The sequence below is a fragment of the Heterodontus francisci genome, chromosome 2, assembly GCF_036365525.1.
Source record: "Heterodontus francisci isolate sHetFra1 chromosome 2, sHetFra1.hap1, whole genome shotgun sequence".
Lineage (NCBI taxonomy): Eukaryota > Metazoa > Chordata > Chondrichthyes > Heterodontiformes > Heterodontidae > Heterodontus > Heterodontus francisci.
This window is the reverse complement of record NC_090372.1, coordinates 117615900-117632133: the sequence shown is the minus strand read 5'-3', so window position 1 is coordinate 117632133 and position 16234 is coordinate 117615900. Positions and strand designations below refer to the sequence as shown.

Genomic DNA, 16234 nt, shown 5'->3' with positions numbered 1-16234 from the left:
TCACCCAAAATGTGCCTTTATTTTCCAGATTGCTATAAAATCATTTTTGCTATGTTCTGCATGCCTTATTATGTTGATTAAAATGGTTTGTGATATTACCATTTTGTGTCCTTTTAAGCAGATAGTTGTCTATGCAGTAGTTTAAAATATAACTTTTTTTTAAACTTTAATCTTATGTTTCTATACAGGCAGTCCTGCATGGTATGGGCTTTGCTTTTCTTTATGGTGTATTAAAGAAGGGTCACCTGCTTTCTGAAGGCAAAGGAGAGACATTGTTCACACCTAGGATGTCATCCTTCTTACTTTTTACATCAGTAGTTGTATTTTTGGTGAGTCTGATGAATTATAATTTAGATAAATGAGATTAGAAATGTTTTGTCAGCAATGGGAGAATACTACGTTGATTTAACTGTATGTTGCTGTTCTGTGTAAAAGAAACAAAGAACAATCTTTATGCATATTTGCAAATCCCTCCTTGGCTTTACCCCTCCCTATCTCTGTAATCTCTTCCAGCCCCACAACCCTCCGAGATATCTACACTCTAATTCTGGTCTCTTGAGCATCCCTAATTTTAATCGCTCCACCGTTGGTGCCCATGCCTTCTGTTGCCTAGGCTGAACTCTGGAATGTCCTTCATGCACCTCTCCACCTCACTTTCCTCCTTTAAGATTCTCTTTAAAACCTACCTGTTTGATCAAGCATTTCGTCATTTGACATAATATCTCATTGTGTGGCTTGGTGTCATAATTAGTTTTATACTGCTGTGAAGGACCTTGGGGCATTTTATTACGTTAAAGGTGAGATAGATATATATATATATATATATACACTAACTTGCATTTATGCAGTGCCTTTAATCAGGATTTGTGATCCCATTACAAAGACACCCAGTGAAGTAGCAGAACAAATTATTATATTGAAACTTTTCTCTTTATGGAATTTTAAAAATTAGTCTTTTGAAATTTCCAAATATCACGAATCATAAGCAATATTCAGTTTTCAGTCGTGCGGATATCAGTAAGACTCTCGCTGTGGCTCCATCTTCTTTTGTGAGCACCCCTTCTCTACCCCATACACCACCTCTGCCATATCCTTACCCATGCCCGTACTTCATTTTGCAAATCTGCACATGGTAATTCTAATCTTGGTACACACCAGGCAATTACCTGCCTTTTCTTTGGAACTGGGTCTGTGACTTCTCATCTATAAGTGATATGAGGGGTTGTTGTGTGCCATTCTGTTACCCATAATTACCAGCTAACTGTACTTTCCTTAAAACTCAGACTTGGCCAGCACTCCCAGATCGGAAAACAGTAATTGACGCTTATGGATCACAGCAGATATCCTGCTGAATTTGCGTACTCAATCCTGACTGCAAGACTGTGCTTATCGCCCTGACAGAATGCCTCCCAAAAATGGAAATTCTAGCCCATTCATAGTGAAATCAGGCCCAGCAGATAAATACATCGTCATCAACCTTCACCCTGGTCCCTTTACTGAAAGAAACCAGGCTTTGGGGGGTGGTGGTTGCAGTAACCCTCTCCACCGTAACTAAAAAATGTTCTTAATCACTCAATACTGACCAAAATTATAGCCCTCAGTGGAAGGAAAATCATCCTAAACTACAGCCACTTAGAAAAACTGAGCCCCAGGGACAGAGAAGGTAAAACTTAGCACCCTCTCCCACCCACCCACTTTGCTCTTGATGTTCCCAACCCCCCTTCTCTTCTCTTGTCACTGCAGCCAGCCACCTTCCTTTATCCTCCTCTTTCACACCTATGCTCCTGCATCTTCCATAGAGGTCTGAAATAAAAACAGTACTTCACAGGCAGCTGAAAAGAGTATTTAGTTGACATCGAAAAATCCTTTATTGGCATCTTTTGAATGGATGACCTCAATGTGCACCAGGGCACTTAAGGCACCAAATGGAAGCATTTCCCCTGTGGGAGGAGAAAAATTCTAAATCAATCCATACTAGCCCTCTGTTCATCAGAAGAGCAATTATGGGACAGGTGTTGGCCTGCGAATAGCTCATCTGCCTCCTGTATTGGTCAGTGAATGAAGGATGCAGAGGGAACTTAGAGGGGTGAGAAGAAAACATCTTGAGGCAGGGGGAACATAGAGTCATAGAGTTATACAACACAGAAACAGGCCCTTCGACCCATCGTGTCCGTGCCTGGTTTATTCCTGCTACCCTTCTTGAATAATGGCACCACATTCGCTGCCCTCCAGTCCTCTGGTATCTCTCCTGTGGCCAGAGGGGTTTTGAAAATTTGTGTTGGAGCCCCTGCAATCTCCTCCCTTGCCGCACATAACAGCCTGGGATACATCTCATCTGGTCCTGGGGATTTATCCATTTTTAAGCCCTCTAAAACAGCTAATACTTCCTCCTTTTCAATGCTAATATGTTCAAGTATATCACAATCCCCCTCCCTGATCTCTGCACCTACATCCTCCTTCTCCATAGTGAGCACAGATGCATTTAAAACCTCGTCTGTGTCTTCCGGCTCCACACACAGATTGCCACTTTGGTCCCTATTGGCCCCACTCTTTCCCTGATTATCCTCTTGCCCTTAATATACTTAGAAAACACCTTTAGGATCTTCCTTGATCTTGCCCGCCAGTGTTTTTTCATGTCCCCTCTTCACTCTCCTAATTACTTTTTTTAATACCCCCCTACACTTGCTATTCTCTGGTGCCTCCACTGTTTTCAGTGCTCAGAATCTGCCATCAGTCTCCTTTTTTTTTCTGATCCAATCCTCGATATCCCTTGACATCCAGGGTCCCTTGGACTTGTTGGTCCTCCCCTTCACCTTAACGGGTATATGTTCGCTCTGAACCCTCACTATTTCCTTTTTGACTCCCACTGGTCTGATGTAGACCTTCCTACAAGTAGCTGCTCCCAGTCCACTCTGGCCAGATCCTGTTTTATCATATTGAAATCAGCCTTCACCCAATTCAGTACCTTTATTTCCGGCCCGTCTTTGTCCTTTTCCGTAACTACCTTAAATCTTGCAGAGTTATGGTCGCTATCCCCGAAAAGCTCCCCCACTGACACTTCTACCACTTGTCCAGCTTCATTCCCTAAGATTAGGTCCAGTACTGCTCCTTCTCTTGTAAGACTTTCTACATACTGGCTCAAAAAGCTCTCCTGTATGCATTTTAAGAATTCCGCCCCCTTTAAGCCTCTTACACCAAGACTATCCCAGTTGATATTAGGTAAATTGAAATCCCCTACTATTATTACCCTATTATTTTTACACCTCTGAGATTTGCCTACATATCTGCTCCTCTATCTCTCCATGACTATTTGGAGGCCTGTCATTCACTCCCAGCCAAGTGATTGCCTCCATTTTGTTTTTAAGTTCTACCCATATGACCTCATTTGAAGAGCCTTCTAAGATATCATCCCTCCTTACTGCAGTAATTGACTCACTGATCAATAGTGCAATGCCACCTATTTTATCCCCTCCCCTGTCACACCTGAAGATTCTATACCCTGGAATATTGAGCTGCCAGTCCTGCCCCTCCCTCAACCATGTCTCTGTGATAGCAACAATATCAAAATCCCATGTGCTAATCAGCACCCTCAATTCATCTCCCTTACTAGTAAGACTCCTTGCATTAAAATAGATACAGTCCAACCTTGCATTTCTCCCTTGTGCCTTAACAGATCAATATTTGCTCTGCCTTCCAGACTGACTTAGTTTCTCTTCTATATTTGAGCATCACCCCCTACTGTACCTCCACTCTGTATCCCATTCCCCTGCCAAATTAGTTTAAACCACCACCCTACGGCAACAGCACTAGCAAACCTCCCAGCAAGGATGTTGGTTCCATTCCAGTTCGGGTGCAACCTTTCCAACTTGTACAGGTCCCACCTTTGCCAGAAACAGACCCAATGATCCAGGAAATTAAAGCCCTCCCTCCTGCACCATCTCTTCAGCCACGCATTCATCTGCTCTATCCTCCTATTCCACACTCATTAGCATGTGGCACTGGGAGTAATCCAGAGATTACAACCTTTGAGGTCCTGCTTTTTAATCTGCTACCTAGCTCCCTAAATTCTTGTTGCAGGACCTCATCCCTCTTTTTACCTATGTTGTTGGTACCAATGTGTGCCACGACCTCTGTTCACCCCCTTCAGAATGTCCTGCAGCTGCTCTGTAACATCCTTGACCCTAACACCAGGGAGGCAACGTTCCATCCTGGAGTCACATTTTCAGCCACAGAAGCACCTATCTGTACCCCTTACGATAGAATCCCCTATCACTATAGCTCTTCCATTCCTTTTCCTTCCCTGCTGTGCAGCAGAGCCATCCGTGGTGCCACAAACAGTATCCAAGGTGATCTATCTGTTTGAGAGGGGGATGGCCACAGGGGACTCCTGCACTACCTGCCTGCGGCTACTACTACACCTGGTGGTCACCCATTCCTTGTCTGCCTATGCATCCATTATCTGCCATGTGAGCACCTCGCTAAATGTGCTATCCATGACGTCCTCAGCATCACGGATGCTCCACAGTGAATCAACCCGCAGCTCCATCTGTAATGCGGGTAGCCAGTGGCTGCAGCTGGATACATTTCCTGCACACATGGTCATCGGGGACACTGGAAGCGTGCCTGATCTCCCATATAATGCAGGAGGAGCATATCACGGGTGCGAGCTCTCCTGCCATGATTTACCTTTAGATTAATTAGTTACTCCCTTAATTTAAAAAAAAAATGCTAATTACAGTAGGGGGGCCTTGTTCTACTCCAAACACTACCCACTACTATCGAAATTACACTAATTAAAAGAAAACACACTAGTAGTACTCACTTTATCACGAGGTCTTTTTTTTTAAAAAAAAACAACTTTCCCCTTTTTTTTAGCTATTTAAATTGACTAACAGTTGTTACTTACCCAACCAATCACCTTGCAGATTTCCCTTGAGGTCACTAAGTTTTTTTTTGAGAATTATTTGACATGTTGAGATTTGAACCAAATTTATAAGTAGTGTTCTCTCATTTAGCATTATATTTCAATAAGTAGCAACTTGTGAACTTATTTTCTGAATGTTTACTTTATTGCATAGAGTAGCAAATTAGTATGTATACAGACAGAGATCAACTTCAACTGAATAGTAGATTATCATGTGCATAACAACTTGTCCTTTTTTCTGTGTGTGTGTATTGGCAACAAATAAATACCTAATCTTGTTTACACAGACCTATTCAATATGGTGTGCCAGTTGTAAAAACAAAACTGAGTGCAATGAGCTTCATCCTTACTTCTCTGTGTTGCAGGTATTTATTTCCCTTTATTTTTGATTCAGGATTAAAGTGTGCTGTAAATTTATATTTGCTATATATGTATGTATGCAATACATGGTATTTCTTATCACAGTCCTCAAACGTTTTTTTCCAGATCTTGTCCTTCGTTCTTATTAGGAATATTCCTGGTTATGTTCGTTCTGTGTACAGTTCCTTTTTTGCCTGGTTTGGCAAGATTTCCTTGGAGGTAAGTGGCCCATACAATGTGTAAGTTAACTTTGAGGGAGTTGAGTTCTGAGAGTTTAAAAATGAGTTGAACTTCCATGGCATTCCTATTCAATGGCAAGTGGAGTTAGAGGGAAAAAAAGTTGCATTTATATAGTGCCTTTCATGACCACCAGACATGTCAAAGCTCTTTACAGCCAATGAAGTAAAGGAAAGGTGGCAACCAATTTGCACACAGCAAGCTCCCACAAAGAGCTATGTGATCCTGACCAGATAATCTGTTTTCGTAATGTTGATTGAAGGATAAATATTGGATGGGACACTGAAGATAACTCCCCTGCTCTTCATCAAAATAATGCCATGATCGTTGACATCCAACTGATAGAGCAGCTGGGGCCTTGGTTTAATGTTTCATCCAAAAAACAGCACCTCCAACGGTGCAGCAGTCCCTCAGTACTGAACTGGAGCGTCAGCCTTGGGTTTTTTTTTTGTGCTGAATTTCTGGATTGGGACTTGAACCCAGAACCTTCGAGTCAGAGGCAAGAGTGCTACCAACTAATCCACGGCTGACACACAATTGAAGTATTAAACCATGGTGGACAAGATGAGAGGAGGCAGTTGGAGGTGAATAGGGGCACTGGGCCAGACAGAGTACATCCAATGAACGAAAGAGAAGAGGGATGTAGCAAAAGACATGGGGTTGGAAAGGAAGAGGAGGAGGGTGAGCTGAGAAGGAGGGGAGGAATGGAGAGGTAAGCTATGTATAGCTGGGAGAGTGATGAATGACAGCGGGAGAGATGGGATGAGGGGCAAGTGAGTTTGCCTCAGTGGGGTGGGTGCTAGGTAACTGCCACTGTTCAGCAAAATGGTTTTGTAATGTGATTTTGCTTTTGTTCTTCCCCTTCCTGCCACTGCGCCACCTTCACCAACACCCCAACCCACCTCTCAACCTTTATGGGCTTTTTCCTTCAGGTGGCCCTCTAATTTGACATGACATCACTTGACAGGCTCACAGCATTCCCTCCTGTTGCTATACCTTTGAAATGTTGAGGCCGCTAAACATGTTTTATAGATTGTTAGTAATTTCATAAATTGTGGTTCTGATTCATGATTCCAAATTCTTTAAGTGCATTCCTTAAGTTTTGAAAAGGCAATAAAACTTAAAAATCAGTAGATTTTCTGTGGTGTTACAGGTGGCAAGGGATGGGAGTCAGGCTGAGGGGCATCGCTGTAAGCTAGGTGTAGAGTGAACTTGCAGTGCTTTGAACTTGAACAAACAGAAATCACCAGATGAGGGAAGATTGGGGATCCGTCTCTTGCAACCCATTTTTTCTATTACTGAGATTTGATTGGCTCTTGCTAATTATGGTCTATCGTACATGTGTTTAGCAATCAGAAAGCAGGAAGAATACATCCCTTTCCCCACCCCCCCCCACCCCACCCTTTTCCCTTCCCTTCTTTCCTTTCCTTCCTCCCTTTGTGGAAATGCAGAATGCCTCACTGCCACAGTGCACAAGACTTTCACATTGTTAAAAGAAACTCTTAATACCATTTCTGATCCAAATACTATTGGGCAGCTAACCAAGCTGGCTATGTAGCCATTTATCCTCACTAGTAAGAAAATAAATTGAACAAAAATGCGTTTATACTACTGCAGATACTTGGATCTAAAGCACCTTGTTTGAGAAATCTCAGCATTTATCACAGAAAAGATTTTGAAACTTAGGAACCCTGTGTTTTGAAGCTAAATAGCATTGCAAGCTGAACACAATATTAAGTACAATCATTGAATTTCATAATCACAGTGTAACTCAGAACCTACCCAGCAGGAACTGGACAGCCCTTGCCAACAGGTATATGGCAAGCAGCTGTGAAGGAGGAAGAAAAGGGAGGAGGCAACTTAAACAGCCCATCCGTGAACATTTTAGCTGACTACGGTGCCAGTAAATGCATCTCCAGTTCCCCAACATTTCCACACCTTACCTTTCATCTTTCACTGACCATCACAGTGTTCACTTGGCTACAATGCAAAAATAATAGCCAAAACAAAAGAGACATTCCAAACCAAATTTATGAATCAAAGCTTACCAATCTGCATACCGAGGCCAACTAGTCACCCTTGTGCATTCTCTTTGTGCCTGTCCTAGTGCTTTTGCACAGTGCTACTGCAGTGGCTGCAGCATGGCTGATGGAACGCTGCTGACTTTCAGTGGGTGTAACTGCAGTTAGTCATGGAGGACGACCTTGAGCAGCTCTGGGCTTGTCCCGGCTGCAGACTGCAGCATCTTGCTGTGGATGGCAGCAATCTGCACTGGCTGGCTAACATGCAACAGCAAGGTGAAGCGGTAGTGAGAGTGGATGCATAGTCCACAGAGCCACTGCCGCTCCCCTGGGACATCGCCTCAGCTATTCTAGCAATCTGTAGGGGGGCATATGGCTGGCCTGCTGTGACACCTTCGAATACTGGTATCAACAGCCATGATGGCAGTATTTTGAGCTTTCATGACACAAGTCTGAGCTTCCATTGCAGAAGCCAGAAACTGAGACATCAGCCATCAGACACTGCATCATGGTTGGGTCAAATATGTAAATGGAGTTGGCCGCCACTTACAGTCATGAAAGGATTGGCTCTAAGCTCTGCACAAAGCCCTCTGTAAAGTTAGTGCTGGAGTCCTCCATGCTCCTTGATGACTGCAGTCCTTCTGGCAAGCCTACCAATGTACCAAGCATTTCATTGTGCATATCGACTCCTCATCGGAGTCCACTGCAGCAGAACTCGTGTGCAACCTTCTCCTCCTACAAGATGGCACATGTTCAACTCTTGTCTCCTGCCCTGACTGCTGATCACTTGGTGCTTGATGCCCCATCACTTGCAGAATTTGCCTCTAAGCTATCCTCTAAATTACACAGTGGCAGTATCTGAGCTGGTGGCTGAGAGTGGTAAATCGAATGATAGTGTTTCCTCCTCATCAGTGTCTTGTTGCTCCTCCAGCACTGCCTGGCCAGGTGGCAGTTCCTGGGTTTATGAAAGGAAAAAGGCATGAGAGTAAGATTGTGGTGATGACAGGTGGGGAAAAGCAAGAGATACGTACTTACACCATCTGCAGCTTGTAAATCAGAAGATATTGTGTGATAAGTGGGATGTGAGAAGGAGTATTGGGTATTTTCTGTGGTTTCAGCCCCACAGCTGGCCCTGGCCTCAGCCATGGCTGCTGTAACGATGATGAGTACTATCTCCTCCATTGGGGTAAGGACATGTAGGTGTGCCTGTTAGCCATCGGTTGGCTTGGGCTGATAAGTGGCAAGTAAATTGGTGCCACTCAGGTGGCAGGCAATATCCATTTCTAACAGAGTCTAACCACCTCCACTTGACATGTATTGGCATTACCATTGCTGAATCCCCCAACATCAACATCCGGGGGGTGGTGCTTACCATTGACCAGAAACATAACTGGACCAGCCATATAAATGCTATGGCTACAAGAAAAGGTCAGAAACTGGGTATTCTGCAGCAAGTTACTCTCCTGACTCCACAAAGCCTGTCCACAATCTACAAGCCACAAATCAGGAGTGTGATGGAATACTCCCCACTTGTCTGGTTGAGTGTAGCTCCAACAACACTCAATGAAGAAGCTCGACACCTTAAACATTCACTCCCTCCACCACTGGTGCACTGTTGCTGCAGTGTGTACCATCTACAAGATGGACTGTAGCGACTTGCCGAGGCTGCTTGACAACAACACTTAACAGGAGCAACAACAATTTATATTTAACTAGCACAATTAGCATTATTAAAACATCCAAAGGTGCTTAACAAGAGCCATATCTATATAAAAAAATTAATAACACTTTAGACACTGCCACAGAAGGAGAAATCAGGACAGACCAAAATATTGATCAAAGTGGTAGGTTTAAGGAGTGCAGCAATCTCAAAGGGCTGGAGGAGGCTACACAGATAGGGACCAGTGAGGCCATGGAGAGATTTGTGAAAGTAAGGATAAGGATTTTGAAATTGAGCTGTTGTTTGATGGAGGGAGCCAGTGAAAATAAGCAAGCATGGGGTGATGGGTGAACGAGATTTGGAGCGAATTAGGATACGGGCAGCAGAGTTTTGGATGAGCCTAAATATATGTTGGGTGGAAGATATATGGCCGGCCAGGAGGACATTGGAATTATCAAGTCTAGAGGTGTCAAAGGCATGGATGAGGGTTTCGGCAGCAGATGAGTTGAGGCAGGGTCAGAGGCAAGTGATGTTACAGAGGTGGAAATAGGTAGTCTTGGTGATGGTAGGGATGTGTGGTCGGAAACTCATCTCAGGATCAAACACAACACCAAATTGCAAATGGACTTCGTCAGATTAAGGCCAGGGATGGAAATGGAGAGGGAACAGAGTTTGTGGTAGGAACCAAAGACAGTATTTTCAATCTTTCCAAAATATAATTGGAGGAAATTTCTGCTCATCTAATATTGGATATAGGGCAAGCAATGACGAATCAGACAGTCGAGGAGTCAAAGGGGAGGTGGTGTTGAGGTAAAGCTGAGTAGTGTCAGCATACATGTGGAACTTGCTGTCGTTGGAATGATAACGCTGAGGGGTAATGTGTAGATGAGTAGGAGGCCAAGGATAGATAAGAGATTTTGGGAAGTGAAGCCATAGCAGGAGATTTTCTGGCTACGATTAGGTAGATATGAATGGAACCAAGTTAGGGCAGTTGCCCCCCAGCTGGACAATGGAGAAGAGGCATTCGAGGAGGACGCTGTGGTGCAAAGAAGAGGTGTTGGAGGAGGACGTTCTAGTCAACAATGTCAAAAGCTGTAGCAGGATCAAGAAGGGATCATTTATCATTATCCCTGTTGCAAAGAATGCCATTTGTGACTTTAATATGGACGATTCAGTACTGTTGCCGAGCTGAAAACCTGATTGGAAGGATTCAAACATGGAACTATGGGAAAGATGGGCATGAATTTTGGAAACAACAGCACATTCAAGGACTTTGGAGAGGAAAGGGAGGTTGGAAATGGGGTGGTCGTGACCCCCCCCACCCGAGACCTCTGCTGCCCAGAAGAATAAGGGAAGCAGGCACATGGAAACGCCGCCACCTGCAAGTTCCCCTCCAAGTTGCATACCATCCTGACTTGAAACTATATCACTGTTTCTTCAAAGTCATTGGGTCAAAATCTTGGAACTCACAACCTAACAGCACTGTGGGTGTACCTATGCCACATGGTCTGTGGCAGTTCAAGGTGGCAGCTCACAGGCAATTAGGAATGGGCAATAAATGCTGGCCCACATCCTGTGAACTAATTTATAAAAAGCTTCTGTTGCCTCTGGTTGTTATCCCCCTTTTGCAGGACAAGGTAACTGTGTGTCAGTGAGTGTGGTGCAGTCTTTTTGAGTGATGTGGCTGTCATTGTAGCATAGCTGGCTGTGTTTGAAAGTCTAAGATATGAGTATGAGGCTTGCAGCAGTGCTAGGTATGTAAGGTGAGGAGTAGCTATGAATGTTGGGTAAGAGTTCTGATGGAGATTCTTGGTAGGTGAGAGGTGGGGGGGGGGGGGTGGTGGTGGGTTGGGTGGTGCACTGAGCGGTGTCTGAGGCGAGTGGTGCAGTTGATGGGATATGGCATTTGGAGGTGAATTAACTGGCGACCACTCGTGCGAGGTCATTGAACTTCTTGTCGCACTGTATCCAGGTACTCGCGGCTTGACTATCTGGCTGTTTGGTCCAACTGTTTTCTGAACATTTCTCTGGAGGGCCCCCTGTGGATGCAGCACTTCTATTTTTCACTTTTTCCACCAAGGTCTCCAGTGCAGTGCCCAAGAGCCTTGGAGTATGGTCTGTCCCACGTTGTGCTGTAATTCGGTCTTTTACTGAACGACTTGTACAAGGACTTCCAGCACCTGTACCTCTACTTCAAGAGGTGCAGGGTGACTTTAAATAGTGCAGGGAAGCTTAAACATGTGCTTGCCCCTCTCTATTTTAGACACCCTACTGTGCAGCCATTCAACAGTGCATTTAGTGCTGGCTGCATTCTACAATCATAGCAATGAGCAGGCAGCACGAAGTTGAAGTTCTGCCTGCATCACATAGAATGAGCATGGGGTAATCTGCATTATGAGCAATATTGCCTCTAGGCTATGTAGCAATCCAAAACCTTCCACGCACAAGTTGGCTCTGTTAAAGTACTCAACATGCGCAGTCATGAAAAAAAACTTAAGTGACTCACGCACTTAGACAAATTGGCCATGCACAGCAATAAAGCAATTATGAACCACATGCATGTTTTCGGCGACTATCTGATTTAGCCCCCTAAATTTCTAAATATGTTTCTACTAATAGTAATAGATGTTGACGTGCACTTTACCATCCAGATAATAGGCAGACTGGTGTTTGGTTCAGTTGGTAGTGTTCTCACCTCTGAATCAGGCGATTATGAATTTAGTCCTAGGGACTTGAGCACAATATAGACCAACAGAGCAGTACAGTATTGTGGCAGTGCTACATTGTCGGAGGGTGCTGTCTTTCAGAGGAGACATTGAGCCAAGGCCTTGGTCCATTTGTTATTATTTGAAGAGCAGCAAGTTCTCTTGTTTCAAGGCAACATTCTCCTTCAGTCACCTCACCAAAAATAGGTTATCAAGTCATTTGTAGAACTGCACTTCTGTAATTAGCTGCAGAACAGCAATGCCTGTACTTTGGTAGTAATTCAGTGGCTGTAAAACATATGGAGACATGATGAAAGGGAGTTTCACTAAATTGAAAAGCAAGCAAACCTTGATTTTTTTTTTATGTGTGCGCAGAAAATTTGAAATAAAAAAAAAATGCTAGAAATGTACAGCAGGGCCAGTCAGCATATGAAAGGAAACATGAATTAATCCTGGGGATGTGAGCATTTAACAGAACTGTCCATGACTTATGGTAACTTAATTTGAAACATGAGGCGTATTGATAAAGGTTGCGTTTGCTGACAAGGCAACCACTACGTGGCGCAGTACTGGCACATGTGCAAATACAAACTCATCCACTGAAACGTCACTCTGTCAAGGCAGCTGCCAGTAATAAAGATGGCGCTGCTCAATTTATCTCAAAAAGCAAATTAAACCCAAACCCTCTCAGTGGCTATGATCGCCGCCTCCATCCCACCCCCAACAGTACCCCGCTCCCTTCTACCACCACGATTCTCTTCGCTGCTCCCTCCCATGCCCTTCTGCTCCCCGCCTCGCCACTGCCTTCTCTCAGCCACTTGCTCCTAATCTTGTCCTTCGGCCGCTCTGTCCCCGCTGCTTCTTGGGGCAGGGAGAGTTTGACGAGGGGAAGAAGCAGTGAGGCCTGGACCAAGCTGCTGGGGTGGGGACTGGTAGTTTGATGAAACGGGGTATGAGCGGCCGAGGTGGGGAAGTGACGAGGCCGGGAGTGAGTATCTGAGGGGGGGAAGCAGCGAGGCCGGGAGCGAGCAGCCCTGTTCCAGCACACAATGACGTTTTAGAGCGCATGCACAAATTAGTCCTGGTAAGCTGGGTGCTGACATAGGCTGTGCATACGCAGCACCACACTGGCAGGAAGAAACCGATCTGCGCATCTGGGAACGCACTGATGACGTTGGCACTTGGCTGCGTTGTTAGGAGTCACTATTTCAAGTGTATCCTAGTTTTTGATAGAGTATAAATTTAATGCAGTTGAATTGATGAGTAATAAAAACAAAATTGCTGGAAATACTTAGATCAGGCAGCATCTGTGAAGAGAAGAATAGAGTTAACTTTTTCAGGTTGGTGAGCTATCGTTAGTTAATGTTTCACGTCTATGATCTGTTTCTTTCTCCACAGATGCTGCCTGACCCCCTGCTGAGTAGATCCAGCATTTTCTGTTTTTATTTCAGATTTCCATTATCCGCTGTATTTTGCTTTTGTATGAGCTGATTAGTACATTCAAAGTAGCTTATGCTTTCCAACAGAATAGAACATGAATAATATGGAAAGTTGGTCTTGTTAAAGTTTTGAAGTGACTGTATATTATACCAGCTTGTATTACAATACATATTGAAACTTTTTTTCTTTCAGCTCTTCATATGCCAGTACCACATCTGGCTTGCAGCAGATACCAAAGGAATCCTCATACTCATTCCTGGCAACCCAGTGCTCAATATCATCGTCAGCACTTTTATTTTTGTGCTAGTTGCTCATGAAATCTCTCAGATCACAAATGATCTTGTACAAATAACCATTCCCAAAGATAACTACATTGCACTGAAAAGACTGCTGTGTGTAGCTATTTTTTTACTGGGGATTCTTGCATTGTCAACTGTTGAACAATTGAACAAATAACTGAAATAATGACTGAGCAGGCTCAAGTACCTACTTTTTGACCTTCATATTTATAAAAAGATAACCTCAAAGAATTCAGTGTATTGGGGGGAAGAAAGGAGCATAAATCTGTGAGACACTGTGAAATTCATCACTATCAAATCTGAAAAAAACAGCTATTGCTTATGTATATAGAAGTGATAAAAATGTTTGGTCATATAATTGATTTGAAGGTGATTTTTATAAGCATAGGCACGATTGATGGAATGACTACTGAAAATATGGCATTTTTTGAAATGCTATTTCATGTGATTTTCTTTTTGGATGTATTTCATGGGCAGATGTTGGGTGATACTTTAGTTCCACTTCAAGTTTTCCATATTTCCACTGCAATTTTTTTAAATGGCAATTATTCTAATTTTATGAAGGAAACATTAGAGTTATCTGCTTAAGTTAGGTCTTAAATACCTGATGGTGCATATTTTTTCCCATTCATTCCAGCCTTATTTATTGAAAATTGCAATTTTCTGATGCCGAAGACTTTGACATTTATTTTCCTTTGCATTGATGGTGGTGATGGAAAAGAAGTGACTCTTTCTCACACTTCATATATCGGTGCAGTTTAAAGAATGAATATTTGTATGGAGCACTGGCAAAATGAAAAGTTTGAGAGTTTGTTCACTGATTTATCCCTCACTTGAAAGAGTCTTACTGGTTGTTACTTTTGAGGTGTTGTATTAGTGGCAAAATAGGGCTGCCAAAAAAATTTAGCCATTGCTCGTATTAGACTGCTGTTACATTTCTCTTTTTTAAAAAATAACCTTTTATGAGCTTCTTGTGGAATAACTGGTTAACTGTTGCAAAAGTAAATTCATCTGTTTAAAACTCCTAACACCTAGAATGTTGTCAATAGACTGAAACACTGGTCTAATTAGGGACCCTTGCTTTGTTGTCAAATGAAGTGGCCAATGATTTGTAAATTAAGCTAGCGTGATTGAATCACCAGGTCCAGTGACATTTTGTGACCCTTTTCAACTTGTATGATCGGTTATGTTTTAGGATCATTGAATTATATTGGAACTTACTAACAATGTGCTAGAATTTGTTCATTAGTAAAATTAAAATAAATTAGATGAATACATTCATACTACTTAGGTATTTTAAAAGTTTGATAGGAAGAATGGGAAGGAGGGGAGCTAAAGATTTATGTTGCACATTCATGGCTTCACCATAACTTCTAATCTCGGATTTGAACTGCATTTCACTAATCACTTCCTCTTATTGGAATCTGGATTCCTTTTTGAAAAATGGCCATATTGAATACACGTATCTTGTTTATGCATTTTTAAACATTGATATGTTACCACAATAAATTTTAAGATACTTTATCAGATTTTAACCAGTCTTGATAAATGATTTGTATTCTTCTGAAAATAACATACTGGAAACCATCAGGTGACTTGTAAATGCCAAATTCTTCATTTTTTCACTAGCTTTATAGATCAAGTAACTGAAGTATTTGAAGTAGTTATGAATTTCTTTTTATATACAACGTGCCATAAATCATTGTTACTGCTATCTTTGAAATCATGGTAGCATCTTTAAATATACATATTTCGGACTTGATTTAAGACCCTGCAGTACATTATTTTTTCTCATTCTTTGCCTAATGACCACCAAATTTCAGCATATCTGCATATTTCACAACAAATATTCTGAAGTTGTATAGTATGTACTTTTCAAACCAGAAATGCTGGAAATTGAATGTGTCCTTGCAGTATGACTAAAAATATGATTCTTAATGGGTTCTAAACACTGAATTTCTTAAGTGTCTGAAGCATGTACCACTTTTGGCCCATCTGGGAAAGGTGAATCAGGAGCACTCAATAGTAATTCTAATTTATCTGGATTAAAAATTTGATTTGTTCTTGTATTAACTGAGATTTCATATAAAATTCCCTTTCTGCTATCCAATAAACAAGTGGGTAGAGGTGCTCTAGCATTGAGACACCCAAACCATAAGACCCCAGGTTTGACTGTGTAAGTTATTAGCTGATTTCATTGGGGATACTACAGTTGACCTTAGCAATGATGGGCTAAATGTTATAGGGTATCTTCTATTGGAAAGTGTACTCCACTACAGAGGACTCCACAGTTGAATACGCTGCCAATGCTCACTGTTTAAGATCATGTGAAGCACAGCCTTATAGGCAAGGAACTGTGCCCCAGCATCCTCAGGGGAAGGAAATGACATATTAGGGAATATAATCTTTCTAGAGAAGTGTGTCAAAGTGGGTAAAATGTTGTCACAATGCAGTCAGATTTCTAGTACACTAGTTAAATTCAGACTATTGTTTGTGTGTTTGCCACAATTGCTTGAGCCTTTATTTTGTTCTGAAAATCTGAAATGTCAAGAAGAATTAACGCTCTGAATAAACTTTGCACTATGAAT

General features: G+C 42.5%; 1 protein-coding gene across 2 annotated transcripts in view; it reads left to right on the top strand.

The window, feature by feature from the left end:
- The window catches only part of casd1 (CAS1 domain containing 1), a 100564-nt gene extending 84331 nt beyond the window's left edge, over nt 1-16233 (top strand). Inside the window, exons 15-18 of one of the 2 annotated variants that reach the window (XM_068009923.1) lie at nt 189-329; nt 5212-5289; nt 5411-5503; nt 13540-16233. In XM_068009923.1, the coding sequence (XP_067866024.1) occupies nt 189-329; nt 5212-5289; nt 5411-5503; nt 13540-13803 (576 nt within the window). In that variant the 3' untranslated portion in view covers nt 13804-16233. Of the gene's footprint in view, nt 1-188; nt 330-5211; nt 5290-5410; nt 5504-13539 lie in introns of those variants that run through there. The other variant, XM_068009933.1, reaches the window with a different exon arrangement.
- Nucleotide 16234: the final 1 nt, after the last annotated feature.